This window comes from Cyrtonyx montezumae, unplaced genomic scaffold, assembly GCF_038088225.1.
Source record: "Cyrtonyx montezumae isolate F1298 unplaced genomic scaffold, pur_monq_1.0 scaffold_25, whole genome shotgun sequence".
NCBI classification, from domain to species: domain Eukaryota; kingdom Metazoa; phylum Chordata; class Aves; order Galliformes; family Odontophoridae; genus Cyrtonyx; species Cyrtonyx montezumae.
The window spans coordinates 15876932-15902660 of record NW_027071992.1 but is presented as its reverse complement, the minus strand read 5'-3'; the positions used below and the strand labels follow the sequence as shown (position 1 = coordinate 15902660).

Here is a 25729-nt window from a genome sequence, read left to right as displayed (position 1 = left end):
AGGTGCTTGAGGCTGGGTTGGATGGGGCCGTGCACAGCCTGAGCTGGTGAGAGGCAAGCAGCTCACAGCAGGAGTTGGAACTAGAGAGGCTTTGAGGTCCCTTCCAGGCAAGCCATTCTGTGATTCTGTGATTCCATGACTATGCAAATATTTTCATGAGTTGTAATAAAAACCTGATGTGACGAAAGTTTTAAAGAGAATGCAGTGCTAAGAGCAAAAGAGCAGCTGGGCTCTCACAGGGCAGGTAAAATGCAATTGCAGAGGATGTGTATTAACAATAGCAGTCAGAGTAAGAGATATTCAGGAAAAAAAAGTGTAATGTCTCTTTAGAATATATGGTTCATACAATGGCAAATGACCTTGTTATTTTATCCTCTGTGAGATTACAGCAATATCAAAGTATTTCAAGAATTGCATATCCACATCCATGCTTGTTTGCTTTTACTGAACTCTAATCCACAATGGCTTATTGAGCTGTTGTACAAAGACACTAAAGTAAAACTGAAATAAGAAAAAGAAGAGAGATGCTGAGCTTTTAAGAAGTGTTGCAATGTGGCTGACAGTGCTACCTGCCAGCTGGCATCAAGGTCTGTGGCTTAGGACTGCTGGGCTGATGCTCACTGCAGGGCATCTCCTTGGTCCATCCAAAGGGTGGAATGATGTTAGAGCCCATTGGAGATGGGTCTGGCTAACCAAGTACAGCTGCAGACCAGGGTGCCTCCTGCTCAGCAATCTGCTTGGACAGTCCCAAATGAAACCCAGTTGGAGCTCCTTCCTCCCTGTCATCTGTGCTTGAGAGATCCCACAGCTAACGCACCATCACAGATACCCACCAGCCCTTCTGGCTGATGCCATTATAGCACAGGCTCTGGGTAACAGGGCTTCCCACGGAGTGTCACTAAGGGCTAATGTAATCAGTCTCAGCCAGAAGAGACTGATGGCCTCACAAAAAGTTGGAACCCAGTAGGGTTGGATCCAGATCAGAATGAAGGGGGATACTCTGCCCATCACCTGCCAAGGCAAAGGAGAGGGCCTCCATTGCCTCTGCCCCTGTCCCAGTGGTGATTTGTACCACCAGGACCCCTGGTCTGGAGAAAAAAGCTTTTAGGAAGCCTTTATGGCTCAAAGCATTATCCTGCACACAAAGCACACAAGGAATTTTTCTCAGTGCTTAGTGTTAAGTCTGTAAACTGATATGACTGAAAATCATTTCCATGAGCGTTGTGAGGAGGTTACCTTAGCCCTCCATGACCAAGGGCGGTGATGCCTGAGGAGGAAGCTGGTCTCCATCACACTCAGAGTTGAGACTGAATTGTCATCATGCTTGACAAGCCCAGTGTGTCCTCTTGTAGCAGCGAAGCGCCCATTGCAGATGGTTGTTAACTGCAGCACGAGTGCAGGGCAGAGTTAAGGTGATGTGCTTAGCTGCCTTGTGTCAGGCTGACGTGTGTCTGGGTAACTTTCAAATTTAGCCTTAACTTTAAAGATTTTGTTTTGCTAATAGTTGAGCTGAGGATTGTGATCTGTTGTAAACCCTAAATGACAGATACAGTTAAGTGCAGGGAGATGGTTTTAAACATCTTCCATGATTTCCTGGACGAGCAGTGCCTGGTTCAGAGGAGCTCTGGGACTCCTCCTGTGCTTGGCTTCAGCTCTCCAAAGTTCGGCACAGCAGCTGAACATGGGTTTCTTGTGGCTAAATTTAGGTGCCTAAATTAGCAGTGTGTCACAGAGGTTGCTTATGGCTCAGCAAGAGCATTCACCACAGCTGAAAGCTCAATCTCTTCTTTCTTAAACAGCAAAGTCTGGGGTTGATCATTCCTTACTCCACAGGTGTACATGATCTCTGTGTATGCTTTGGGAGGCTCCCAGTCCCTCGGAGTTCTGAACTGACTTTGCGTGCACACAGCTAAGCCTTGCTGCTGCACCTTCCCTGGCAGATGGTGGAGTGGAGCTTGAGCTAGGTGGTTGCTCCCATTGTGGTGTCTTTGCTGGTTCCAGTGGATTCACCTGTGGCTTCCAGTGTCACCGACAGCCACCAGACCTGGCTTCCCAGCTGTGTCCTGATATGGCCTTTTACAGATGCTTTCTCTGAGTCTAATATGTGAGCTGCAGCAAGGAGGGGCTTGCCCTGAGCAGCACAGGTTTTAGCTGAAGCTGGCATCTTCGGTGAGGGAAGCAAAAAGCCCCGAGATCCTGCCTGGCTGCTGACGTCTGAATGACCCAGCCATCCCCTGGGCTTTGCTGCCAGTTTCATTCCCCACAAGCAGAACATTTCCTGCGTCATTTATTTCCAAACAGTAGCAAAATAAGCCTAAATCCTTATCTCTAGTCAGTCAGCTAATCCTTCTGAGGGCTACGAGCAATGCTGTCAAATCTGGCTGCAAGTGTGGCTCGAGGCTCTCTGTGACTGCATGGCAGTCATAGTTATAGAACTATTAAGATGTTGAAGACTACTCGGATCATCTAGTCCCACCCCAACACTTCCTACTATACCTGCTAACCATGTCCCTCAGTGCAACATTTCTACTTTACTTGAACACTCCCAGGGATGGTGACTCCACCACCCCTCTGGGCAGCCTGTGCCAGTGGTCCTGGGTCACTGTGATGCTGTGTCCAGACATCCTACTCCATTGGGAATGGCAGGAACTGGAAGCACCACCTTGGCCAGCTCTCAGCAGGGACAGGTCCCCTCTGCTCCTGGGGAAGCTGTAAGGAATTTTCCACTGATGCTTGTGCCAGCATAGTTAACTTTTTTGCTACTTTAAAACACAAATATGTTTTGCTTTGTTAAAGCGAAACCTTACAGCAGATGTTTTATGATTATTCCACCAATGGGAAAAAAAAAGATGCTGGTAAGTGCCAGCATCGTGAGTTTTATGGGAGAGTTTTATTAACTTGTTGGTTTACTGTTCAGCAAGAGAATGAGGGCATCAGCCAAGGCACAGTGTCTCCAGTGTATATGACTCCTGAATCCTGGATGCAGAGCTCAGTGTATGCCAGCACGAGGGGTGCTGGGACTCAGAGCAGTGGGACTGGGGTCTTCCAACAGCCGGTTCTGGTCCTAGTCCTTGATCTCAGCCCTGTGGCTCCACTTCATTCATCTTTCACACTCTGCATGGTCATGTCCCCACAGACTACCATGCAGGGTGCTGCAGTGACAGTGCCCACAATGCCATAGGGACTGGGGCCCTGTGCCTCTGTTTCCCTCGCTGGGAGCCAGAGCAGAGCCTGGATGTAGAGCAAAGTGAGTTTGAGGGCAATGGGGGGCTTGGGTCCACCAGTGTACAGCCATGCATAACAGTACAGTCATTCCTAACGCACCCCCATCAGTTTCCTCCAAGAGCATTTTGCTCTCTTGATGGGAAGCATTAACAATAAAATCAATGCACATGCTGCTGTGAGCAGCTCCAGTACCCGTCTGATGAGCTCCTTGGGGACAGACCTCCCATGTAAGCTCAGCTCTACATCTGTTGGCTCCATGGGGGGGATGCTCTGCCCCAGATCCCCCGTGAGCCCACGTGGATGCCTTGCAGGCAGGGGGCAGGCAGAGGACAGACCCCACAAATGCATCACCATCTGTCATGGGGGAAAGCATCTTTGCAATGTCATGGGTGGTGATGCTCCTCTGCGCCCTAGGATATTGCAGACAGCTTTGTGAGCTGCTCCTCCTTGGGGCACAGGGGGAGTGAATGCCACAGACCTGCAGGAAGCCAGCCTGAAACAACTGCCCCGGGAAGAGCATGTAGAGGGAAAGCTCTTTCTGGTCCAGTGCCCCAAAAAGGACTTTGCAAGATGTCAGACAGGGACCCCACTGGAGCTCAGGATAGCAGTATGACAGGGACATCCCAGCTTCTCCCTTTCCCAGCTGAGCAAAGCTGCTGCCCTCTTCTCCTGTCCCAAGGGCCCGTGTGTGGTGCTGTATGCTATGCAGGGTGCCAAAGGGAGGGTTCTGCACGCTGTCACACAGCAAAGCGGCTTTTCTGCAGAAATAGCTAAGTCCTGAAATACCCCGAGCAGCTGTGTTTATCCGAACGCTCCTGCTTAGAGAGATGCTCAGCTGTGACGTGGGCCATTAGCACAAACATCGTTTTGAGTGCCCGGAGCGCAGCCAGGAAGGGCGTTGCTCAGTTTGCAGAGTTAATGCAAACCAGCCCTGTCCCAAGATGCGATCTGTGAGCTGGGAAAATGAAAGCCACACAGCCTCTTCCCAGCTGAGGAGGGGATCTTCCCTAAGCAGGGTGAGCAGAGAGCGAGCAGCCTCCTTGCTGTGTTCTGCTCCCTTGGCCACCCCGGAGCATCACCAGAAGCAGGCACGGGGCTCTGTCCCATGGCTTTGCTGTGGGTCAGGGACCCATGCCACCCCTCCAGCACCATGCTTACCTACGTATGTCCCCTGCTTCCTGGGGTGCTCGCAGTCATGCTGGGCACACGTGAGCTTCCCCTAATGACAAAACCAAGGATGAGGTCAGAGCCCCAGGGCAGTGTCGAGCCATGGGACGTGGCAGCAGATGCTGATTTGGAGGAACACAGTAAATGCTGAGCTACACAGCTTTCATCACTTTGGACTGAAAACACCGGGACGGGCAGGCACACCCCACACGACTCAGCCCACCATCCCTCCCTGCTGACATCTCTTTGCTCTCATTGCAGGAAAAGGGCCCCGAGGTGGAGATTGCCAAGCTGGACAAGCTGCTGACCCTGGTGCGGGAGCAGGATGGCAGGGGCCAGGGGCAGGCAAACAAAGCCCCACTTTGACCAGCAGCTGCTTGGCATGCTCTGCCCTGTCCTTGCACAGAGCGAGAGCTTCGCCCCCGTGCCTGAGCAAATAAAGAGAGGCACTGAAAGTGCTGCAGCATGTCGTTGTGCCATCCTGGTTCTGCCGTAAGCAGTGCCCAAAAGCCACAGATGGGTCACTTACACCTGGGAGCCAGCTAATTTGGGGCTAGGCAGCACAGGGGGCAGCTGCTGTGCGGCTGTGGTGAAAGCAGGAGCCACGGTGACCTTGCTGTGTGCTGATGAGCAGGGACACGCTGCCACTGTCTCGTGTGCAGCCTGGAGCAGGGACCTGTGGTGCCCGTTCTTGGCGTGGCTGTGGGTGTACTCCATGCCCACATACATCCCCTGCACTGCCACGTGCTCCATAGGGATGGAAGCTGCAGTACCAGCAGCACCAGGGCTGCTCGCTGCTGCCTGCCCCAGCAGGTGAGCACCTGCCCAGGCTTCTCACCTGGCATTCTGAGGCTCACGGGGACCCAGCGCAGTGCCCACAGCCCTGAGGGACAGCTCCGGAGCCCTACACAGCACCAGGGGCAGGAGGTGGGGCAACCCCCCACGTCCTCGTGTGCAGGACAGAGCTCAGAGAAGCCTCCTGGGTCCTACGATCTGTTTATTAATCTAAAAAAAACCAACCAACCAACCAAACCCCAAACCACAACTGCAAAGGGACACGTTAGCTACACCTGAGGTGGGAAGGAGCCAGTCCTGATGGAAGGACCCCAGCCCACACCCCTCCCAGCACAGGCCCCCATCTCCAGCCCTTATTGCAGCAGACCAGGCACCCCAGGGCCTCGCTCTGGCTATTGCTTGGCTCTAGGATGGGCAGGGCAGAGCCCCCCCACACCCACAAGCAGGACAGGGGGGCCACCGACCACATCCTTTGCCGCACAGCCACCGTGGCACCAGAGAGGGCTCTGGGCTGCACCCACGTCCCCGGGCACTGGGGCTGGAAGACCCTTCGGTGCCGCTGCATCAGGCACACGAACTGACCCCACAGCTTTGAAATATCCCCATCTTTCTGTGGGCTCAGGTGGGCAGCAGTGAGACGCGGGGAGGTGGCAGTGATCCCCAACCAACGCAGCACACGCAAGGGTGCCCATCACGGCAGCGACGGCGACGGGCAGGACGCAGCAGCAGTCCCCGCCCAGGAGCCGCCCCCGGCCGCGGGAGGGCCCAGGGAGGGCAGGGGGTGAGCAGACCCTAACGGACGGATCCCGGACAGACGGACAAACCGAGCAGCCCCCTGCAGCCCGGCGACTCCCCACGCCAAACGCAGGGCAGACGGGTGCCGGGTGCCGCCCGCTCTCCGCAGTCCGCAGCCGCCCCGGTGTCCGCGGTGCTGCAGGGGTCCCCCAGGCAGGTGCCGCCCCGCGGCAGCCTCCCGCGGGGGGTGGGCTCCGAGCCGGCCCCGCTCCGCTCCGCGGCACGGCGAGGCGCCGGCGGCCTCTTCTCCACGTGCCGCCGTCCCCGAAGCCGGGCTGTCCCCGCGTGCGAGGTGACGCCGAGGGCGGTGCGCGTCCCCAGCCGCCGTCTCTCCATCACCGCGGCCGTGCACGCGGCGGGACCGCGGGGCCGAAGGGCTCCGCTCGGCGTCACTGTCCCTGCGCGCAGCTCCGCGTCCCCTCCGCTCCCATCGCCGCGCGCTCAGGGCTGCAGCAGGTACTTCTCCTCGTTCCTCGCTTCGTCCGCGTCGGAGGCCGGGCTCTTCTTGGGGCACGACGGGGTCCTGCAGGCCTTGCAGAGGATATGGAAGAGGATGAGGATGAGCAGAGCGACGATGCAGTTAAAAGAGATGGCAACGACCGCTCCGGTGGAGAGAGCCGCCCCCATCGCCGCCGCCCCGCGGGACGAAGCGGAGCCCCCGGCTCGGGACGCGGCCTCCGCCCGATGGCATTGGCGGGGGACGGAGAGGACGGCTGCGGCGCTGGTGGCGGGACGGCGTCACCCTGGCGCGGCCCGGACGGCGTCGGTGCGGCCTCGACTGCGCGGGAGCGTCGGAGCGGCCCCTCCGGCGGCGGCGCGGCGGGGTCTCCTCCGCTGCGCACCTGGAGCGGAGAAACGACCGTCACCGCCGGCACGAGGGCACGGCGCGCGGCACGAGGAGGGCTGCGGCGCTTCCTCCAAACAGCCCCGGCCCCGACGGGGCTCCGCGGGACGGTGGCCGCGACCTCCCGGCGGGGCGCGCACTTCCCATCCCGCGCCCGCAACAAGTCCCGTCCCGTCCCGTCCCGTCCCGGCACGTCCCGGCCCCGCAGTTACCCGCTGCCTCCGCGGCCGCTCCGCCCCGGAAGCCGCCGCCGCTCGGAGCCGCGTCCGTTCCCCGGGGTCCCAGCGCGGAGCGGCTCCCGGTCCCAGCACTCAGCGCGGGTCCGCCGCCACCTCCCGCCGCTCCGGGAGGGGAGGGGGCGGGGGAGGTGGCGCCGGAGAACGCCCCGCCCTCAGCGCCGCGCAGCCATTGGGCGAACGCTCAGCGTTGGCCCCGCCCCTCAGCGCGCTGCTGCGCGGTGCGGCGCGTGCGGGGCGCGGACGCGTGCACACGGCGGCCCCTTGCCCGCACTGGCACGGCGGCGAGGACGGAGCGGCTGTAGGGCTGTGCCGGGGGGCTGCGTTGTCCGTCCACGAGGGAGCGGCGCGGCCACGCGCGGTGCGAAGCGTGTCACGGGATGTCCGAGCGGCCGTCCCGAAGTCGCGCGTCCACCGCGGCCTCGCGTCCCTTGCCGAGCAGCCCGGGGCCGCTCGGGCGTGCCTGGAAGAAGCGGCGGGGAGCGAGCAGCGGATCCGCGAGGAGCTGGGGACCTCTCCTGGCTGCCGGCGGCACGCCCGGCCCTGCTGCCTCTGCCGCCCGTTCGCGGGCTCGGCTTCGCTGGGGGAGATGCTCCCTGCTCCGCGGCCCGTGGGTAGAGCCCTCGGTGCTGCTGCATCCACCCGAGAACAATTTTCGCACTGCGGAAGACGCGTAAAATCACTCTGCAGCTCCGACTGGAGCTGAGTGGGGTGCTGCCACGAGAGATGACTACACGGGCCGATTCAGGGTCCGGCTCCGAGCTGAGGGTGTTTGACAGCAAACACACGCAGGTGCTGCTCGTTGCAGCGCCGGCTGAAACATCAGTGCCACCACGTGCCCACGCGTCTTTCCTTAGCGCTTATCACCTTGCTGCTAGTCAGTCAGTAAAAGCACTCCGCTGCTGGAGCGCAGCTCAGGTCGGTCTCCGAGCTTCCTGCCCGGGGCCCGCCCCGGCGCAGCGCAGCCACGGCCCCGCAGCTCCTTCCTGCCCCGCAGCTCCGCATCGCTCCCGCAGCTGCTCCAGGAGCAGAAATGCGGCACGAGATGCGGCGCTCCATCCCCTGCTTCCTTCAGCAGCATCCAGCCCAAGGGTTCTCAAGACTGCTCTTTCAGAAATTAAAAAGAACAGCAAAAAGTTTTGCCCCCAAATAATACAACCTTGGCCTTTCTCTTGGTAGAGAAGGTGAACGGAAAAGGAAAACCTTCGTCCAGCATCAGGGCCACACAGGAGAAAAATGCTCACAGCTGCAGCTCCCTCAGGAATGCTTCAAGGGTGACCCCCAGTGCAATGAGGAAGACATGAGCAACTTTTTATCACTTGAAAACTTTATTTTAAACCCATCTCTATGTGTGATAAAGGAGCAGAAAGGGGAAACAAGCACCCTCTGGAGCTTACCACTACCACCCAGTGCTCTTGCCCTTGCCTACGTGGCTTCAGTCCAGTGCTGACATCAGTCAACTCCTGCCAGAGGTGTCTTCCAGAGAGGAAGTGAAAGGACAGGAAGGGACGATTGGCACACCGTGGGTTGCAGTCCCACATCTAAAACATCAGGACACTGGCAAGCTGGAGCAGAACTTGGCCTCTCAGGCACGGGTGAAGCGGCCGACCCGGCCCAGAACTGTGCCATCCACACGTGGGAGCTGTGGTGATGGGCTGGCACCTCAAAGTGGGCCACGTCTCCCTTCCACCAGGAGCTGCCTCTACCCCTGCCCATGAAAGCTTTGCTGTGCCTGGAACGCCTGTTTGGGCTCATTAACTGGATGCCAGCGGGCCTTGAAATGCAGGTGAATCCTGTGATTCCATCTCATCCCTGAGCCACAGGCTGGGGACTGCAGCCTGGTACCATCTGACAAGGAAACTTGCCAAAACACCATTTCAGACAGCCACTGTTTTGTCAGTTTTGGAACAGTGAGTTCCCCCATCTACCCCTAACAGCTTTGCAAGCCTGTGTTCAGCAGCAGCTTTCCAGCTACAGCAGCTGGCTGGTTTCTGTAACATCCCCAAACTACACCCACGTGTCTCTGTCTCAGCACTTCACTCAGGATTCCCCAGTCCCTCCACCGGCACGAGGGTGCTTTCCCGTGCCACCAGTTCCCCGTCCTCCACCCTGCTTCCTCTTCATTTGTGCCTGTGACTCTGCTTTAAGTGTCTCAATCCAGAAGGCGTCAAAAGAGCCTGGAGCCTGATATCCGGGCTCCTGGGGATCGAGGGCATCTTTGCTCAGCAGGACGCATATGGCAGGGATGTTTCTCTTCACTGTCAAGGCATTGAGGCCTGCCTCAGGCACAATGGGTTCCCAGATCTCCTCGATCTGTTTAAAAAGCACTTTGGTGATCTGGTGGAGTTCTTTGAGCCTTCTTTTCATGATTTCCACACACGTGATGGTCTTGCTCACAGCCTTGCCAGAGCCAGTGAAAAGGATCTGCCTCACTGAGTCCAGTTCCATCTTGCCAATGGCATAGCCCATCAGATTTCTTATTTTGCTTCCATCTTTCATCTCAATGACATCAGGAGGCAGGCCACCACTGGCACGATCACAGCCTCTCCGACCACGAGGGAAAGCTCAGAGCACCCCCACACACCTCTACGAGAGGGACTTCTGAGCTCCGTCCGCGGGAGAGCCCTGCGGAGCTCGTGGCGGTGTTTTGATACTCTAGCACCAGCTGCTGGAGGCTGCTGGGAACACAAAGACTCGGCGCTGCGCAGCCCGTGCACAACACGGCTGCAAAGGCGGTGTGCGTCTGCAGAAAGCAGCAGTGAGATATAAAGCAGTTTGCTCGCAGGCACAGTGCTGTGTGTGGGTCTTTGATGGCGTTTTTGTAAAGAGCATGGGATGCGACACAAAATCTGGGCTGTGCAGAGTCCAGTTGTATCCAGAGCTGTGCCAGGCAGACAAGGCATGCATGGTGAGGTTGGGGTGAGCAGGAGTTGGTACTGCTGGGTTACATGGCAGGAAATACTTCTTGTTGCATATTAGAAAAAATTTCATGGGCATGGTGGGATGGGTTGGACTTAATGACCTTAGTCTCCTTGGCAGGGGGAGTGCAGATGGTGTGTGGCAGAATGCCACAGGTATGGCTCACGAGTATAATGGGGAAGCTTGGGGCTCAGAGGTGCAGGGAGCAAGGGGATGGCTGCAGCTGCAGTACACCATCATGGGGTGCATAAGGCCACATCCTCAGTGGAGGAGGATGGCACCCTCTCACAGCTTCCCTTCACTGAGGTACCCCAAAGCACCCTGAGCAGACTTCTTGTCTCTGATGCTCCAGCACTTACTGAACAATGTGTCCCACCCCATGATGAAGGCTGTGCCTGCTGGGATACCATCAGGGTGGAGGAATGGGGACAGACACCAGTGAGGGTTGCCTTGGTGGAGCACTTGCCCTGGAAGTCCCTATTGTCTTCCAGTGTCAAATTCTCAAGAATCACATAATAGTTTGAGTTGGAAGGAACCCTTAAAGGTCACCTGATGCAGCTCCCCTACAATGAACTGAGATACCCACAGCTCCATCAGGTGCTCAGAGCCACTCCACTGTGACCTGGAGTGTCTCCAGGGATGGGGCATTCACCACCTCCCCAGGCAACCTGTTCTGCTGAATCACCACCCTGACTGTAAAAATCTTCTTCCTTACATCCAATCTAAATTTCCCCTCTTTTAGTTTGAAACTGTTTCCCCTTGTACTATCACAGCAGACACTGCTGAGGAGTCTGTCCCCATCTGTCTTGCAGCCCCCTGTAGGTACAGACAGGCCGCTCTCAGGTGTCCCGGAGCCTTCTCTCCTCCATGCTGCACAGCCCCAGCTCTCTCAGCCTGTCCTCGTAGGGAGCTGTTCCATCCCTCGCATCATTTCTGTGGCCCTCCTCTGGACGCACTCCCACAGGCCCACGTCTCTCCTGTGCTGAGCACTCCAGCTCTGGACGCGGTGCTCCAGGTGAGGTCTCACAGCGCGGAGCAGAGGGGCAGGATCCCCTCCCTCTCCCTGCTGGCCGCGCTGCTTTGGATGCAGCCCAGGATCCGGCTGGCTGGCTGGGCCGCGAGGGCACACTGCTGGCTCACGCCCAGCTGCCATCCACCAGTACAGTACCCCCAGGTCCTTTCCAGCAGGGCCGTGCTCTGTCCCTACATCCCCGGCTCCTACTGGCACTGGGGGTTGCAGCGCCTTGCACTCGGACCTGTTGACCCTCAGGAGGTTCACCTGGGTGCACTGCTCAGCCTGCCTAGGTCTCTCAGGATGGCATCCCATCCCTTGGGCGTGTTGACCACACCACACAGCTTGGAGTCATCCACAGACTGCTGAGGGTGCACTCCATTCCACTGTCTGTGTCATGGATGCAGACATCAAAGAGTGTCAGTCCCAGTACTGACCCCTGGGGAACACCACTGTCAGTGGTTTGTATGGGGTTCTCACCCTGGAACCTCTCTTGCCCACCAGTGCCAAAGTCTCTATCAGTGAGATTTTTTATCTTGCTCGTTCCTCCACAGCCCCCTCACCCATCACATTTTTTTTTTCTTGCTATATGCTCGACATTTTGACCCGAATGATTCTGTGCAAAAGAGTATCGAAAGCTTTCCTGAAATGCAAAAAGATTACGTGAACTGGTTTCCCTCTGTCAGCTAAGTGGATGATCTTGTTTTACCTTCAGGTGTTTTTGCATAGCTCCCAGCATCATTTTCTCCACGATTTTACTAGGCCCTGAAGTGAGACTGACAGGTCTCTAACTAGCAAGGTCTTCTTCCTTGCCTTTCTTGAAAACTGGAACAGTGTTTACCAGCTTCTGGTCAACTGGGACCTCTCCAGATTCCCAAAACTGTTGAGAAATAATTGAGAGAGGCCTTGCAATGACATTGGACAGCTCCCTGAGTGCCCTGGAATGAATCCTGTTGGGTCTCATGGATTTAGATCTGGAACAGAAAATCCCACACAAGATGGGGGTTGGCTGAGAGAGAGCTGATTGTTATCACAGTCCTGGTCCTCCAGCTCCGGGGGTCCCAGAGCCCATCACTGGTGGTGAAGGGAGAGGCAAAGAAGGCATTAAAGGTCTCTGCTTTTTCTGTGTCCCTGTTAATAAGGTGACCATTCTCACCAAGTAATGAATTCATGTTTTCTCTGGTCCTTGTTTCACTGTTAACGTATTTAACACTTAATATATAATGTTATTGTCCTTCACAACCCTGGCCAGCTTCAGCTCTAACTGAGCTTTGGCCACAGAAATTTTCTCCTTACAAAGGCAAACAGAATCCCTGCATTCTTCTCATGTGGCCTGACCTTGCTTTCAGTGGCCTTTCCTTCTAAGCTCTAGAAGATCCCTGTTCACCCAAGCCAACCTTCTGCCCTAGCTGTTTGGCTTCTGACATTTTGAAATTGCCTATTCCTGTGCTCTTAGGAGATGGCACTTGAAAAATGACCAGCACTGATGGACTCCAATGCCTTCAAAAACAGTTTCCCAAGGGACCTCACTAACTAGTTCCCTGAGTAGCCTGGAGTCTGCTTCCCTTATATCCAGGGTTGAAATTTTGGTGTCCATTTTCCTCCTATCGACAAAGATTTAAAATTTGACTACTTGGTGGTCTGTGTGACCAAGACAGTCGCTGGTTGCTACTCCACCCACAAGACTTCTCTTCGCAAACTACATAAATGGGAGGGCAACTTTCCTCATTGGCTCCCCTAGCACCTGCACCAGGAAGTTGTCACCAAGGTTTTAGGAGTCTCCTGAACCTGTGTGGTGTTCCCAGTTAACATCTTGCAAATTGAAGACCCCATAGTGGACAAGAGCAGTTGATCTAGAGATCTCTCTTAGTTCCTGCACTCATGGTCCTGGAATATCATTCTTACAGGACTGAAGACCAGGTCCAGGAGCTCCTCCATCTTCCCAGGATTTGTCTTCCTCTCTTGGAGACAAGGAGAGCAGCAGAGGAGTAGGACCAAGCAGTTGTTGGTCCCCTGGATGAGGCTGGAACTCCCTCACTTCATCTGCTCAGGAGAGATAACAGCTGGATGGAGACTGTGGTTGTGGAGATGTCAGATGCTGAAATATTGGGCAGTGAGCTGCTGGGTATTGAGAGGTTGGAAACTGGAAAGCTGGTTGCCAGGATGTTCAATACTGAGACACCTGATGAATACTTAGTAGGAATGGTCCTTGCAGAATTCATCTTGTAGGCTGCCAGATGCCCTGAGGAGCACCTTGCTAATAGCTCTGCCAGCCCATACCCTATTTCCTAATTCATGTGAAGCAGATACTTGGACTAAATATTAACTGAAAATGCAGTAAGCTTGTTAAAAGGTAACTGCAGGCAGAACAGCCAAGGAGGGAAAAGGCTGCATCAGAGCAACAGCATAAATGCACTCTGCTCAGAAAGGCTGAGAAGGAACTGCAAAAGTTCAAGAAAACAAAGCCTGGGAGAAGAAAAGCAGCAAGGAGTCAGCAGTGTGACAGAAGAGGAATCTAAAAGAGAATGTTCCATTGGCAGCAGCAGGCACTCAGTGAAAAGCTGTGTCCTCCAGCTACTGCTGCTATCCCCCACTCCCAGAAACTGCCCCAAAATACTGCACTGCCTGCTGGCACCAGGGATTTATTCCGCTCTGAAATAGCATGCTGTCCTGCAAGCAGTGCTTGTTGGAGGATCTGTGGGGCTGCTTGGGCACACAGAGAAGGTACTCATTACCCAGTCAAGCGCATCCTGGTTGCTGGTCCCCTGCCTGTCCCCTCTTTTGAGCTTAGCTGTAAGAGAATAAGAAGCACATGAAGTACAGCTCTGCTGGGTGCAAGAGTGTTTATTTGTCTCCTGGTGCTGAAGCACTGGGATGCAGCAGGTGGGTGGCAGGACAAGGACAGGAGGCAGCAGAGATCCCAGGTGCTGCAGACAGGATCGCGAGGTGCAGGCAGTGCTCCGCATCACTTAATGCGGGTGAAGATGTTGGTGCCAACCCTACAGGAAAAGAGGTCAGTGTGGGTGAGAGTGGGCACTGTGGGGGTGGCAGTGAGAGCTAGGCTCACCTGACAGCCTTCCAGGTGTCCTTGCGGGAGGGAACCTCTTCCCGCAGCAGCCATGCCATCTCCAGCGTCTCCTTCCCACGGCGGTCCACGAAGCACTGTCCCACAAAGACAGTGGTGGAGTCTGGGGGTAAACAAAGGGCTGAAGCCAGGGGAACAAAGACCACCTACTCTGATAGACAGATACCCTGGGTGCCCTGGACCAACAGACAGCTCTATCAGACCCTCTGACAGACAGACAGATTCCCTGGGCAGAGCTACCTGGCTACTTATGGCCATGCTGGTGCCACCATACCTGCAAACTGCCACTGCACGGTGAAACCAAAGGTGGGCTGCTGCCCCTTGGTGCCAGGGGGCTGCTGGGCCCCTTGCAGTGGTGACACCAAGCTCTGCTTGTTGGTGGCTGCCACTGCTGTCTGGTAGGAGCCGGAGAAGGTCCCAGCCACATCCAAGGCTGAGATAGTCATGTTGGAGCCCAGCTCGTTCCTCCACAGGCCCTGCAACTCACACTAGGACCAAGGGACACAGCAGCATGTCAGAGCACTGCACGGCCCACCACAGCACGACATGGCTGCAGCCACCCCCCAGCATCCCAGCCACCCTCACCTTCCTGGTGGCCGCAGGGCTGATGCTGAGCAGGGCCAAGCTGAGCAGTAGGCAGTAGCGGAGGTGCTCCATGGCCAAGCTGCACTCTGTCTGCAGCTCCAGGCCTGCTCAGGCCTGTTTATAGCAGTGGGGGCTGCACGGGGCCCCTGGGCTGCCTGCCAAGGGTCACCAGCAGGAGATGGGCCACAGACGGCAGTGGCACAGGGAACGTGGTGACGCAGGCATTGCTGCCACAGCACTGTGTGGGGGCACAGGAGAGGCACTGGGAGGCCATGTAGGGGCATGGGAGCCAGACGTGACAAGAACTGGAGTGTGGATCAGCAAAGCGTGATCAGGAGCAGTGTCAGCACTCTGGCACTGCCACCAGCTTGGCACGCACAGGGCTGCCCTCACCCCACAGGTGGGGGATGTGCCAACCTTGTAAGGATCAAAGTTGAGATGAAGGTGTGCCATGGCAGTGCTGAGCAGCCTGGACTTGGAACACTGGGTACACTGTCCCCACCACTTTGTCACTGCTTCTGATCAGGGCTACCCACATGGCTCTCCAGTCAACATCAACACCATCAGCGTCTGACTGGATGAGCAACAGAGCCCTCTGGCCTCCTTCCCAGCAGCTGGTGGCAACCCCTGTGGGGCCTGCTGACATCTCAGAGCTCACGCTGATTTCCTTGCCTTCTTGCAAACGTAAGTGGGGAGCAAGCCCCTACCCCAACCCAGCATGCAAAACCCAACACCTGCACCCACACACACCCCAGGAAGCACAAGAATGGGGATGGACAGCCAAAGAACAGTTTATTAAGAACTTAAAACAATTCATTCTCTAAAATCTGCTCCTCTGCCCACCCCAGCTCACGGCACGGTGTCAGACCAGGCCGGGCACTGTTGGGGCTGGGATTGTCACCAGCCCCTGGTGATTGTCCCAGCTGGGCCCCCCAGCTGAGGAGACAGCCCAAGGAGCTACACACTACAGCATCCACGTGTCAGTGTGGGCCGCATACTGTCCCTGTCACATTCTGCAGGCCACATACCCCAGGACATGTCTTAGGGTATGAGGGCCCTGCAGGAGCCCTGAGCATGGGGAGGGGACGGTCACATATCCCCATCCTGTCCCCTCCTCTCACTACAATGGTGACAGGACATAAAACCTGCCTCTGGTCTCCTCCTGTGCAGCACAGGGGGCTGGGAATACTCCAGAACAAGGGGCAGAAATGTAGGGGCCAAGGAGGTATGAAAGAAAAGAGCAATTTGAGCATTCTCAAAAGAGGGAGGCACAGGGCGAGATCCCTGCATCTCTGCTCTGTGCCTCCAGTGTCAGGGGTGCAGAGGGTTCTTCTGGGGTGGCATGGGGCTGGAAACCTGGCGGGCTTTGTTCTCCAGGGCCAGCTGCATGCTCCAGATGCTGAGAGGCCGCATGTAAGCCAGTGAGCGGTAGATTTTCTTCTCGCAATATGCTTCAGGGGTCTGGAAAGCCATGCCCAGGTGCTCCCACACCGTTCGGTAGCAGCCCTCTGCTGTGTGGAAACCCTCCTGCACCAGCCCCTGTGGAAGAAGAGTGCCACTGTCATTCTCTGTGGCATGGAGGTGACACGCCAGCTCACCCCCCTGGGGCTTCTGCTTACCTCCTGGATCATGGTGGCAGCCAGAGCATAGACAACACCAACCCACACCTCACTGGACTGCACACTGGAGGTGTCAGGCACGCCCGCAGGCCGCATGCCATTCACTGCACCCATAGTGCCACCTGCAAAGCTCATCACATTCTTCTCAAAGATGGTCTTCAGTGCACTGACAATGTAGCTCTTGGGGAAGACCTGCATGGAAAGAGCGCCAGAAACTGTGACCAGGACCTCTAGAGTGACATTACTCATTAGGAACAGGTCAACAATGCTTGCTGGTGAGTGGGTACCTTAGGTCAATGCCGGGGGAAAGGCCTTTCCCCCCCAAGAAAAAAAAGATAAAAAGGACAGGCTGACCTTCATGCCACATTTCCTGATGGAGCCTAGTGACTCCTCCACAACTACATCTCACTCTGGCTTCAGGACTTGCTACGGGGACAGGCCAGCCACACTCCTCAGACTTGCTATACTTGAATTCCCAGTCTGCATTTATGGTCACTGCTGGTGTCTTTCAGGCTACTGCCATCTCAGAACCCAGGCTTTCTGTTGGTTAAACTGCTGTCTCACCCCCATCCTAGCTACTTCATGTAGCTAGTGTAGCTTGTGACATCTACAACAGGCATTACAATGCCCAGAAAAGATGGGACACAGATCAGAGGTTGCCAGGAGAGTGGGTCAGGGATGTTGGAGGAGAAGACTGTGGCACAACCAGGATAGTGACACAGGGACACATCCTGCAGCTGTAAAGTGGGACCGTGAATACCACAAGGCTGATCAGAGTATATATTGGGAATCCTATCAAAAGAGCTGATCATGGAAAATTACCTAAGCAAGCATTAGCTTAGGTAATTTTCCATGATCAGCTCAGTAAAAGAAGAAAAAATTAGCACAGTTTTGACAGATTTCAGAAGGACTTCAACCCCTTCAGGTTTGCCATTAGGTGGCAATGCAAGAACTGTGGCCCTAACCAAGGGCTGAGGAAAGATGAGACAGTGTGAGGACAAAAAGGTTGGAGTGCAACACACGGGATAATTTGTGATTTTCTGTTTATGGCAGGAGAGATTTGAGACTTTTAGCACTAGTAAAAGGTCAGCAGTGCTCGCTGAGTGAACAGTTGATTCAAGAGGCAAGAGAATACAGGAGGAAAAACAAGTTACTCAACAAACCATAGTCAAGAGCTCACAAGAGCTACGAGAACAAACTGAAACACCATGCTGACTAAGCTTTTGTAAAACAAAACCAAACCAAAATAACCTGAGCATAAAAATGCCTGCCAGTCAATCAGCAAGGAGGACTGCATAAAGATGGAAAGCTCAAAGTAAATAATGCTGCTCCACAGGGCTAAAACTAAAAAGTCATAAAACAGGCATTGGGACAGGAAGTGAGGCAGTTTGCTTGCCTGGCCCCAGCACGGCATGCACCAACTTTTTGTGTACGTTTACTGCAAATGTTGATGAAGTGGCAAACACAGTGACTGCTGCAGGAGCTTGCCAAAGGCTGACTGAGATAACCCAGCAACTTCAGCAGACTCATCAGGGGAAAGGCAGCAGATCACTTTATCTGTACTAAAGCCAAACATCTAATACAGTCATGTCTTCCAGTGTGGATATGGAGATAAGTAGAAAGGTTGTTTGGGAAGCAAAAGGTTTCAAGGCAGAATTTCTTCATGTCTGAGGTCACCAACTTCTCTTACTTTGCATTTCATTACTGACCTGCACACACAGCAGGAATGCATTAATGAAGTTAAAAGCAGGAGCACTGCCAGCAGGGCAAGGGATCAAAATACATGGAAAAAACTGGATGACCATAGTAAACAGAGAAGTTCATCAGTGCAGCCTTCAGCAAGCTCAGAGCTCACCAGACAGCAGGGGACAGATAACAGCTTAAGCAACAAAGTCAGACATTAACAAAAAAAAAGGCGAGATTTCAGACTGCCAGGTTTACCACTTGCATCCAAAAAAGCTAATTGAGTATTGCTGCACAAGGGTGGAGGGCACAGCCACACACCATTTCCTCACTAAATCCCACAGCATTTGGCACTCTCTGCTCTCAGGGAAGAAGCTTTTGCATATCCTTTCCCACCACAGACAGTTCTGCTTTTTAGCAGCAGGGTCTGACAGCCTCCTTGGTAATCCACAGAAGTGCTCTCTGCTGCCACACTGTGTTCCAGTACTATGTTACTGACGACTGTTCTGACTGCCTCATCACACAGAGCAGCCTTAGTCCAATTCCCTCTTTGTGAGGAAAGAGCTGAGGGCATTAGGGCCCCAAATTAATATCCAGGTCCTCCAAGATTCATTTAGGACATCAAACTGAGCAACAAACAGCATGTGAAAATATGCATGAAACAAAAACACTGGTTCCTACGGAAACATCATTTTTCTGATAACAGAGCCCAGCAGGACCCTCCTAGCAGCACGCCAGACTTGACCAAGGTTACATACTCTAGTTGCACAGCGCATTTCTGAGCTGATTTCCATTTAATGCACTAACATGCACCTCCACCAATTGCTGCCCAGTGCACACCAGCAGCTAGCACACAGCCCGCGCCAGGTGCTTGCTCTGCTGAGCTTTCACATCCCCCTCCTTCTCACCTCCAGCTCCTTCTGGTCCAGGCCACAAGCCCCCAGGAACCACTGCCCCGCGCACTGGTCTGACATGATGCTGCTGGAGGTGCTGCTCCCACTGCTGTCATAGTTGTAGTATTTTCCTGGAAAAAGCAGGAAATATGGTATACTGATGGCTGCAGTTCATGTGCCATTCCATCCCTCCTAGCCTTCCCACTGGCCAGCACGCACCATTCCACAGCAGCCTTTCAAACGACTCCTTGCCCTTCTGCAGAATGGCACCATACTTCTGCCGGGTCTCTGTGTCGCCCAGCACCTCTGCCATCTCACACATCATCCGGACAGCTGCCAGCCACAGCCCACCACAGTACGCACTGCCAGAGCAAAAAAGGACAGCTCTGTTGGCAATGCTGGACACACTACACAGTGCTCTGGTAATACATGGGGAGCACGCCCCCCAGCTCTGATCTACCTCCCACCACTCAGCCCACACTCCTGGCCTGCTCACCTGGCCCCATTCACCACCCATGCATCATACGTCTGGTCAGCAGTGCCCCCGTTCTCAATAAGCCCGTCGTTGTCAGTATCAAACTTCAGTTCTGACTCCATCACAGCCTGCAGGAGGCAGGGGGGTTGTCATGAAGTATTCCTGCTGTGTCCCTCTCCAGATGTCTCCCATCTTCTAAGGACCCTCCCACAGTACCTGGCAGACTGACCACATGTCCTGCAGGTACAGTGCATCGTGTGTCAGGTAGTAGTCACGATACACCTGCAGCACAAACTTCAGGTTCAGGTCTTTCCAGTTGCCAGTGTCGTGCATCTCATAGGCATTGACTCTCTGCCAGGGCTCATCGTCTGCATGAGGACAGAGCAGATACAGCAGTGCAGCAAGCAACAGCTATTCCCATGAGGTCCCACAAGTGCCACAACGAAGCAGCATCAAAGCAACACATTGCACCTGCTGCCACCTCCTCTGCAAGCAGCTGTCCTGCTGCTGTTCAGCATCCCTTGCATGCTCCTCACCTGGATCCCCAATGTCATGGGGCACCACATTCTTCAGCTTCACCTGGCCTGCCTTGCCACACACCAGGTACTGCCGTGGCTGCACGTCCTCATTCAGCACTGTGACAGCTGAAAGTGTGGGGTGAGAGATATTAGAAAGGCATCAAGCCCAAACCACAGGCAGAGGCAGGGCTACCAGCACCCTTCTGTGCCCTGCAACATATTGGGGAACACCAGCAGTGTGCCCAAGTGGCCAAGAAGGCCAGCGGCATCCTGGCCTGTATTAGAAATAGTGTAGCCAGCAGGAGCAGGGAGGTGATCATTCCCCTGTACTCAGCTCTGGTACGGCTGCACCTCGAGTACTGTGTTCAGTTTTGGGCCCCTCACTACAGGAAGGACACTGAGGCCCTGGAGCGTGTTCAGAGAAGGGCAACAAAACTGGTGAGGGGTCTGGAGCACAAGTCTTATGAGGAGCGGCTGAGGGAGCTGGGATTGTTTAGTCTGGAGAAGAGGAGGCTCAGAGGAGACCTTATTGCACTCTACCACTTCCTGAAGGGGGGTTGTGGTGAGGAGGGGGTGGGCCTCTTCTCCCTGATAAATAATGACAGGACGAGAGGGAATGGCCACAAGTTGCGCCGGGGAAGATTTAGATTAGACCTGAGGAAACATTTTTTTTCTGCAAGAGTGGTCAGACACTGGAATGGCCTGCCTAGGGAGGTGGTTGAGACACCATCCCTAGCACTGTTCAAGAAGCGTTTAGATGAGGTGCTAAGGGATTTGATTTAGTAGTTCAGTGGGTAGGGATGGTGATAGGAGGACGGTTGGACTAGATGATCTTGTAGGTCCTTTCCAACCTAATGAACCTATGAACCAGCCTGCTCCCACTCTTGCAGCAAGGACATGTCTCAGTGCTGGGGGAGATGCTGAGTGGCATCAGTGGAATGTGGTTTGCCAATCACAGAGCTTAGCAAAGGAGCTGGAATGCAATACCAACCCATCAGCACCAACACCTATGGCAGAGGCCAATAACAAAGCACCAGCCAGGCAACTCACCGATGTCATACTGCAGGCTGATCTGCAGCTTGGGCCACAGCATTACAAGGGCGAAGGATGCATAGAAGTGGACATCATAGGTGTTGTACATGCGGTACTCCTGCCCTGGAAGCAGCAGGATGGCAGCGAGGGAGGAGAGACATGAAAGGTCAGGTCTCCCACCCCATGCCATGCTTCACCCTGAAGGGGTGCAGACAGCATCCTTGGAGCAGGTAAAACAGGGAGGGTACACTTGGGACACATGGGTGCATTGTGTCCCAGTGAGTTACCTTCCAGGTAAGCAAACCTCCCGTACTCCCGCAGAACAGGGAGAAGGTTGGACAGCTCAGCAGCTCCCGGTCCCTGCAGTTCCTGGGGGATGCAGTCAGGGGGCAGGTCCAGCCAGACTGTGCCCCCATCTGTCATGAAGTACAGCTCATTGAACAGGGCCGACTTGTACCAGGACGGCAGCTGACTGCAGAGAGAGGGAAACTCAGCCAGTGACCTGATCCCACTGTCCTGTGCCCAGTCAATATCCCCATCCATCCCACCTGTCCTCCAGGATGGGCTTCTGCCATGCTTCAATCTTCTTTTCCCACTCTTTGTAGTGTGTCAGGGCATAGTGTGACAGTACAGGCGCCGCATCCCCATTGCTGCCAAAGAAGCGTGTGTACCGCCTGCCAAGAGGAAGTTTGGGCCACAGCTCATCTCAGGGATACCACAAGGAGCCCCACCAGGCAGTCCCCAAAGTGCCCACCTGTGGTGCAGTCTCTCCTTGGAGCCAAAGTGAATGCAGGGCATATCCCACACCAGGGCCAGCTCCAGTGTCCCATGGCCACGTGCAGGCACTGTGCAGCTGGCACACACTGCAGCTGCTGTCACTTCTCCCTTCTGGGTCTGCTTGCTTTTACCTGCCAGAAAGATAATGAAAAAAAGCTTCACAAAGTAACCAAGGAAACCTACAAAGCCTGAGGGATTGCTGCCTCAACGAAACAAAGCTTTCCAGTCCCTCTGCAACATGGGAGTATATTTCTGATGTACTTTGGAGACAGCACTGCTGTGCATGAGCTACTGCTTTCTACAACCAGGACAGAATACTTGCCATGGGAGAAGGGGTCAAAGGGAAAAAAACAAAACATGGAAGCAAAGGGAGAAATGAGGCAGGAAAGCCAGCAGGCATGCATGGAATGGCCCTGTCACCCAGGACTCTGCACTGCCAGTACAGGCACAAGCACTTTGTGGTGACAACCATCGCCTCCAGCTTTCTAAAGGGTGCTTGAACAGCACCTGCATTTAAAAAATGTCCTCAGGCAACTGTGTAATTATATACTGGTCCTGACATGTGTACCAGGTAAACTCATTAAGGCAACAATTTTCATGGAAGCACAGATCCTATGATAAAGTCTAGCATGCATGAAGGAAAACCACATCCCAACAGCCTAGACAGCTTCAAGTGCATCTGCAGAAGGCAGACAGGAGTCTTCATTTTCCTGAAATATTTAGGAAACCAGTGACCCGAGTCAAGCTTCACAAAATATTTCAGAGGTACAGTGCCAGCAACACAGGTCTGTCTGCACTGTTCTCTTGGAAGGCAGGCAGGGTGCTTGGGCACACACGCAACTCTGCTGCAGCAGCAGGACAGCACAGACTGCAAGGTGTCATTGTGCTGGAAGGCAGTGAGTGAGCAGGCAGCTGAGGATGACGCAGAAGCATCAAGGAAATTCCAGAAACCTTCAGGAAACCCTCGTGGCAACAAGAGGGCAGCAGGTTACGCCAGCTTCAAAACTGAAGAGCTGTTAAGTGCTCTCTAAACAAATCAGAACCAGCTTGGCTGGCAGATCTGGCAGTACGAACCTGAGGAAGGTGGCTGGGAACCACTACAACCACACAACAAACCTCAGCCCAGGCTCCCCCCAAGTCACTAAGACAGCACTCACCAGTGGGGGACTCCAGCTTGCCATCCTGCAGGAGGTCCTGCCACACATCCCTGCCTGACCCCGCAGGGTCAAACGCAGTAAGGTGAGTGATGACAGTGCCGGCCTGGGGATAAGGAGAACATCAAGAAACAGCTCCCATTCCAAAGCAACAGGTGAGTACAACTGAAGCTGGAACTTTCTGGAGTGGGTAAAGTGACCCAACATCAATCCCACAACCATAGCTTGGTCTTATGCTGCCCATTACCACCACCCCAAGTCTGTCTGCTTGGCATTATGCAAGCCTTGCTCACTGCTTTACTTGCTGGAACCCTAAACAGATGCTCCAGGGAGCTTGAAGCCACCTCCCTACTCCTATCCAGCTCCAGGACTGTTCCCAAGCTGAGGACCACCCCACAGCCACCAGGAACAGCACAGCCCCACTCCAGCCCTCACCTTCTCCCGGGCAGCCACAGCAAAGGTGAAGGGGTTGACAGGCATACAGTGGTACAGCAGGACACCAGACACTCTCTCCCCACCATCCTGCAGAGTGAAGGGCTCATTCCAGTGCCCCCCACTCCTATCCCACTTCGTGCCCATGCCATTCTGCAAGGTGAACATGATGGAGACATCCACAGGCTCCTCACTGCTGTTCTCCACCTCCCAAATGAACACTCCCACCGGCAGGCTGGAGTCCTGCAGGGATACAACATAAACAATGGTAAGGAGTGAGCAAGACACAGTGTCAGAGCACTGGCAGGAAGGGAACAGAGCAGCTGCCAGAGCATAACACAAGCAGCAAGGGATGGCCCCTCTCAGCACTGGATCTGGCTGTAACAAACCCCACAGCAGGCAGCTGACACAGGGATGGGATCTTAGGACAGAAATATCAGGCTGAGAAAGAAAATGAACAAGGAAGAAAGTCTGGCTGACAGGAGTCATGCCTTAGCAGCACCTGTGCAGCACTCCAGGAGCACTGGGACCATTGCCATGAAGATACTACATCACTCCCCAGCTCCTTCCTGGAGCTACTGTAGCACCTCAGGGCACAGGAATGATGCTAGAGGAACTGTCACCTCCTCACCTTGTAGTCGTGGGGGATGACTGGGGAGACCTGGCGGCACGTGAGCACCACGTTCTGCCCTGGCAGCTCGTAGACCGTCCAAGCACGGGGGTACAGTGCATGGTAGAAGGCATAGCGGCCACAGAAACCCCAGTTCCAGCCCTGCAGAGCATTAGGCTTCTCCACGGACAGGACCTGCTGGTAAACAGTCTGTCCCTTGCGGCGCAGGCACACTGTGAACTGGGGAGGAACAGAGCACAGGGAAACAGGGTGAGCCCCAAGGCAGGGGTCACAGTGCTGCAGGGGGACAGGTGGCACGAGCCCTACCTGGTTGGCGATGACTGTCTCGTAGTGGTACTTCCCAGGGTTCAGCTGCCAGCGGCAGAACTCACCCCGCCAGCCACGGGTGATGGTGCCACCGCCAATCCCACCCAGTGGACAGCCTGGTAGACACAGAGGTCAGTGCTGCTCCAAGCCCCAAGCAGCCCCTTCTTAGCCAGAAGCAGGACAGTGCCTCTTACACCACCCCATGCCCAATACGAGCTCACCGTAGATCTGCTGCAGAGGGACAGCACACAGCAGGTCGATGAAGGCAGATTTCTTCTCAATGCGGGTTTTCTTGTACCACCACCTGAAGTACCTGCAGGGAAAGCAGGAGGTGCGACTGCCATTAGGAGCCAGCATCGCTGTCCCTCATCAGCCCTGCAAGGCAGCACTGCCCATCAGATAAACCCTCACCGTGGAGCTGGCCCCAGGCAATGCCCTCTCACCCACTGCTCACTAATGGGCTGCTCTGAGAGCCCAGGAGGCTGCCCCCAGCACACAGGCCGGATGAAGACACCTGCCCCACCTCAACGATGGGTAAAGGCTTCCCCAACAAATCTGGAGGCAGCAGCAATGTACAAGGACAGCACACAGAGGTCGGGAGAACCAGCCTATCCTGTGCAGCCGCTGCCGCTATCTGCAGCTCCATCACTTCACTTTGTGGAAGTGCCCCGGGGCAAGAAGGGGGAGCGCAGCAGATCCCCACCTGCAGCTTTCCCAGCAGCACACAGCGCAGGCGATTGAGATTTTACAACCAGCAGAAAAGGCTGCCTGCTCTGAGCCACACCAGGTCCACAGGGCATTGCTTTCTGCTCAGTCTGGCACAGAGATTAAGCCCGCCCAGGCAGCTCCCAGTGTGCCCTGTCACCGCGGGCTGTGCCACCGATGCAACGCAGGGTCACCCTGCAGAAACCTGCAGCGGCGCAAAGTCCCACACCGCATCCTCCCTCCGCACCAAGGCCGCGGCACGGAGCACGGCACGAGGAAACAGACAGCGGCGGCACAGCCTGGAGCACGTCTCCTGCACCGCGCCGGGCTGCGAGCCCAATCCTTCCCCGGGGACGCACGGCAATTCCCTCCCGCTGGAAGGAACCTTTGCCCCGCAGATGGCAGCGGGGCCGCCTCCCGCTCCCGGTGCCCGCTGAGCCCGGCACGGGGAGACGGGAACGGGCACAGCCGCCGCTTTCCGCCGGGGGCTGGAAGGCTCCGGGGCGGCCCCTCCGCGCGGCCCCTCCCCACTCCCTGTGTCATCCCATCACAACCTCCCTCCGACCCCATCCCATCCCATCCCCAGCGCTCCGACGCCCCCGCCCCCTACCGCAGAGCCAGGCCGACGTGCCGCAGGATGTCGCGGAACGGCACGTCGCCGGCTCCGTAGGGCTGCCGCTGCTCCGGGAAGCGGTGCGCCAGGCACAGCCGCCAGCCGGCGGCCGCCACGCCGCGGCCCCGCGCCGACCCCTCGTAGCACTGCATCAGCGGCCCCGCGTCCGCCATGGCCCCCGCCCGGAGCGGACACGGCCTCGCCCGAGCACCCCCCGCCGCCACCGGC

The 25729-nt window shown here is 55.6% G+C and overlaps 3 protein-coding genes across 3 annotated transcripts; all 3 read right to left on the bottom strand.

The window, feature by feature from the left end:
- Positions 1–8621: 8621 nt before the first annotated feature.
- On the bottom strand, positions 8622–10059 carry LOC136050933 (ribonuclease P protein subunit p25-like protein). The gene is made up of 2 exons (XM_065740141.1): positions 10011–10059; positions 8622–9626 (listed from the first exon to the last, which is right to left on the bottom strand). Exons 1-2 carry the CDS (start codon positions 10057–10059, stop codon positions 9103–9105), a joined length of 573 nt encoding a protein of 190 aa, XP_065596213.1. The 3' UTR covers positions 8622–9102.
- Positions 10060–13819: 3760 nt separating this feature from the next.
- Positions 13820–14740, bottom strand: LOC136050894 (avidin-like). The gene is made up of 4 exons (XM_065740092.1): positions 14664–14740; positions 14353–14566; positions 14061–14181; positions 13820–13992 (listed from the first exon to the last, which is right to left on the bottom strand). Exons 1-4 carry the CDS (start codon positions 14733–14735, stop codon positions 13959–13961), a joined length of 441 nt encoding a protein of 146 aa, XP_065596164.1. The 5' UTR covers positions 14736–14740; the 3' UTR covers positions 13820–13958.
- A 696-nt stretch (positions 14741–15436) lies between these two features.
- On the bottom strand, positions 15437–25715 carry GBA2 (glucosylceramidase beta 2). The gene is made up of 17 exons (XM_065740105.1): positions 25499–25715; positions 24405–24496; positions 24184–24299; positions 23878–24096; positions 23250–23489; positions 22818–22920; positions 21638–21791; positions 21432–21557; positions 21171–21355; positions 20902–21006; positions 19870–19977; positions 19550–19701; positions 19355–19461; positions 19078–19220; positions 18874–18989; positions 16283–16474; positions 15437–16202 (listed from the first exon to the last, which is right to left on the bottom strand). Exons 1-17 carry the CDS (start codon positions 25672–25674, stop codon positions 15975–15977), a joined length of 2562 nt encoding a protein of 853 aa, XP_065596177.1. The 5' UTR covers positions 25675–25715; the 3' UTR covers positions 15437–15974.
- Between the last annotated feature and the right edge of the window lie 14 nt (positions 25716–25729).

Excerpts from the sequence above, each read along its gene's own strand:
- LOC136050933 (XM_065740141.1), bottom strand. The coding sequence starts at position 10,059 with ATGCCCATGAAATTTTTTCTAATATGCAACAAGAAGTATTTCCTGCCA. Across the intron at positions 9,627-10,010 it reads CAAGAAGTATTTCCTGCCAT|CTTTCCCTCGTGGTCGGAGA; the intron begins GTAACCCAGCAG and ends GGGTGCTCTGAG.
- LOC136050894 (XM_065740092.1), bottom strand. The coding sequence starts at position 14,735 with ATGGAGCACCTCCGCTACTGCCTACTGCTCAGCTTGGCCCTGCTCAGC. Across the intron at positions 14,567-14,663 it reads GCCCTGCGGCCACCAGGAAG|TGTGAGTTGCAGGGCCTGTG; the intron begins GTGAGGGTGGCT and ends CCTTGGTCCTAG. Across the intron at positions 13,993-14,060 it reads GACACCTGGAAGGCTGTCAG|GGTTGGCACCAACATCTTCA; the intron begins GTGAGCCTAGCT and ends CTTTTCCTGTAG.
- GBA2 (XM_065740105.1), bottom strand. The coding sequence starts at position 25,674 with ATGGCGGACGCGGGGCCGCTGATGCAGTGCTACGAGGGGTCGGCGCGG. Across the intron at positions 23,490-23,877 it reads TCATCCCCCACGACTACAAG|GACTCCAGCCTGCCGGTGGG; the intron begins GTGAGGAGGTGA and ends GTATCCCTGCAG. Across the intron at positions 21,792-22,817 it reads CAAGCTGGAGTCCCCCACTG|GTAAAAGCAAGCAGACCCAG; the intron begins GTGAGTGCTGTC and ends TCTTTCTGGCAG.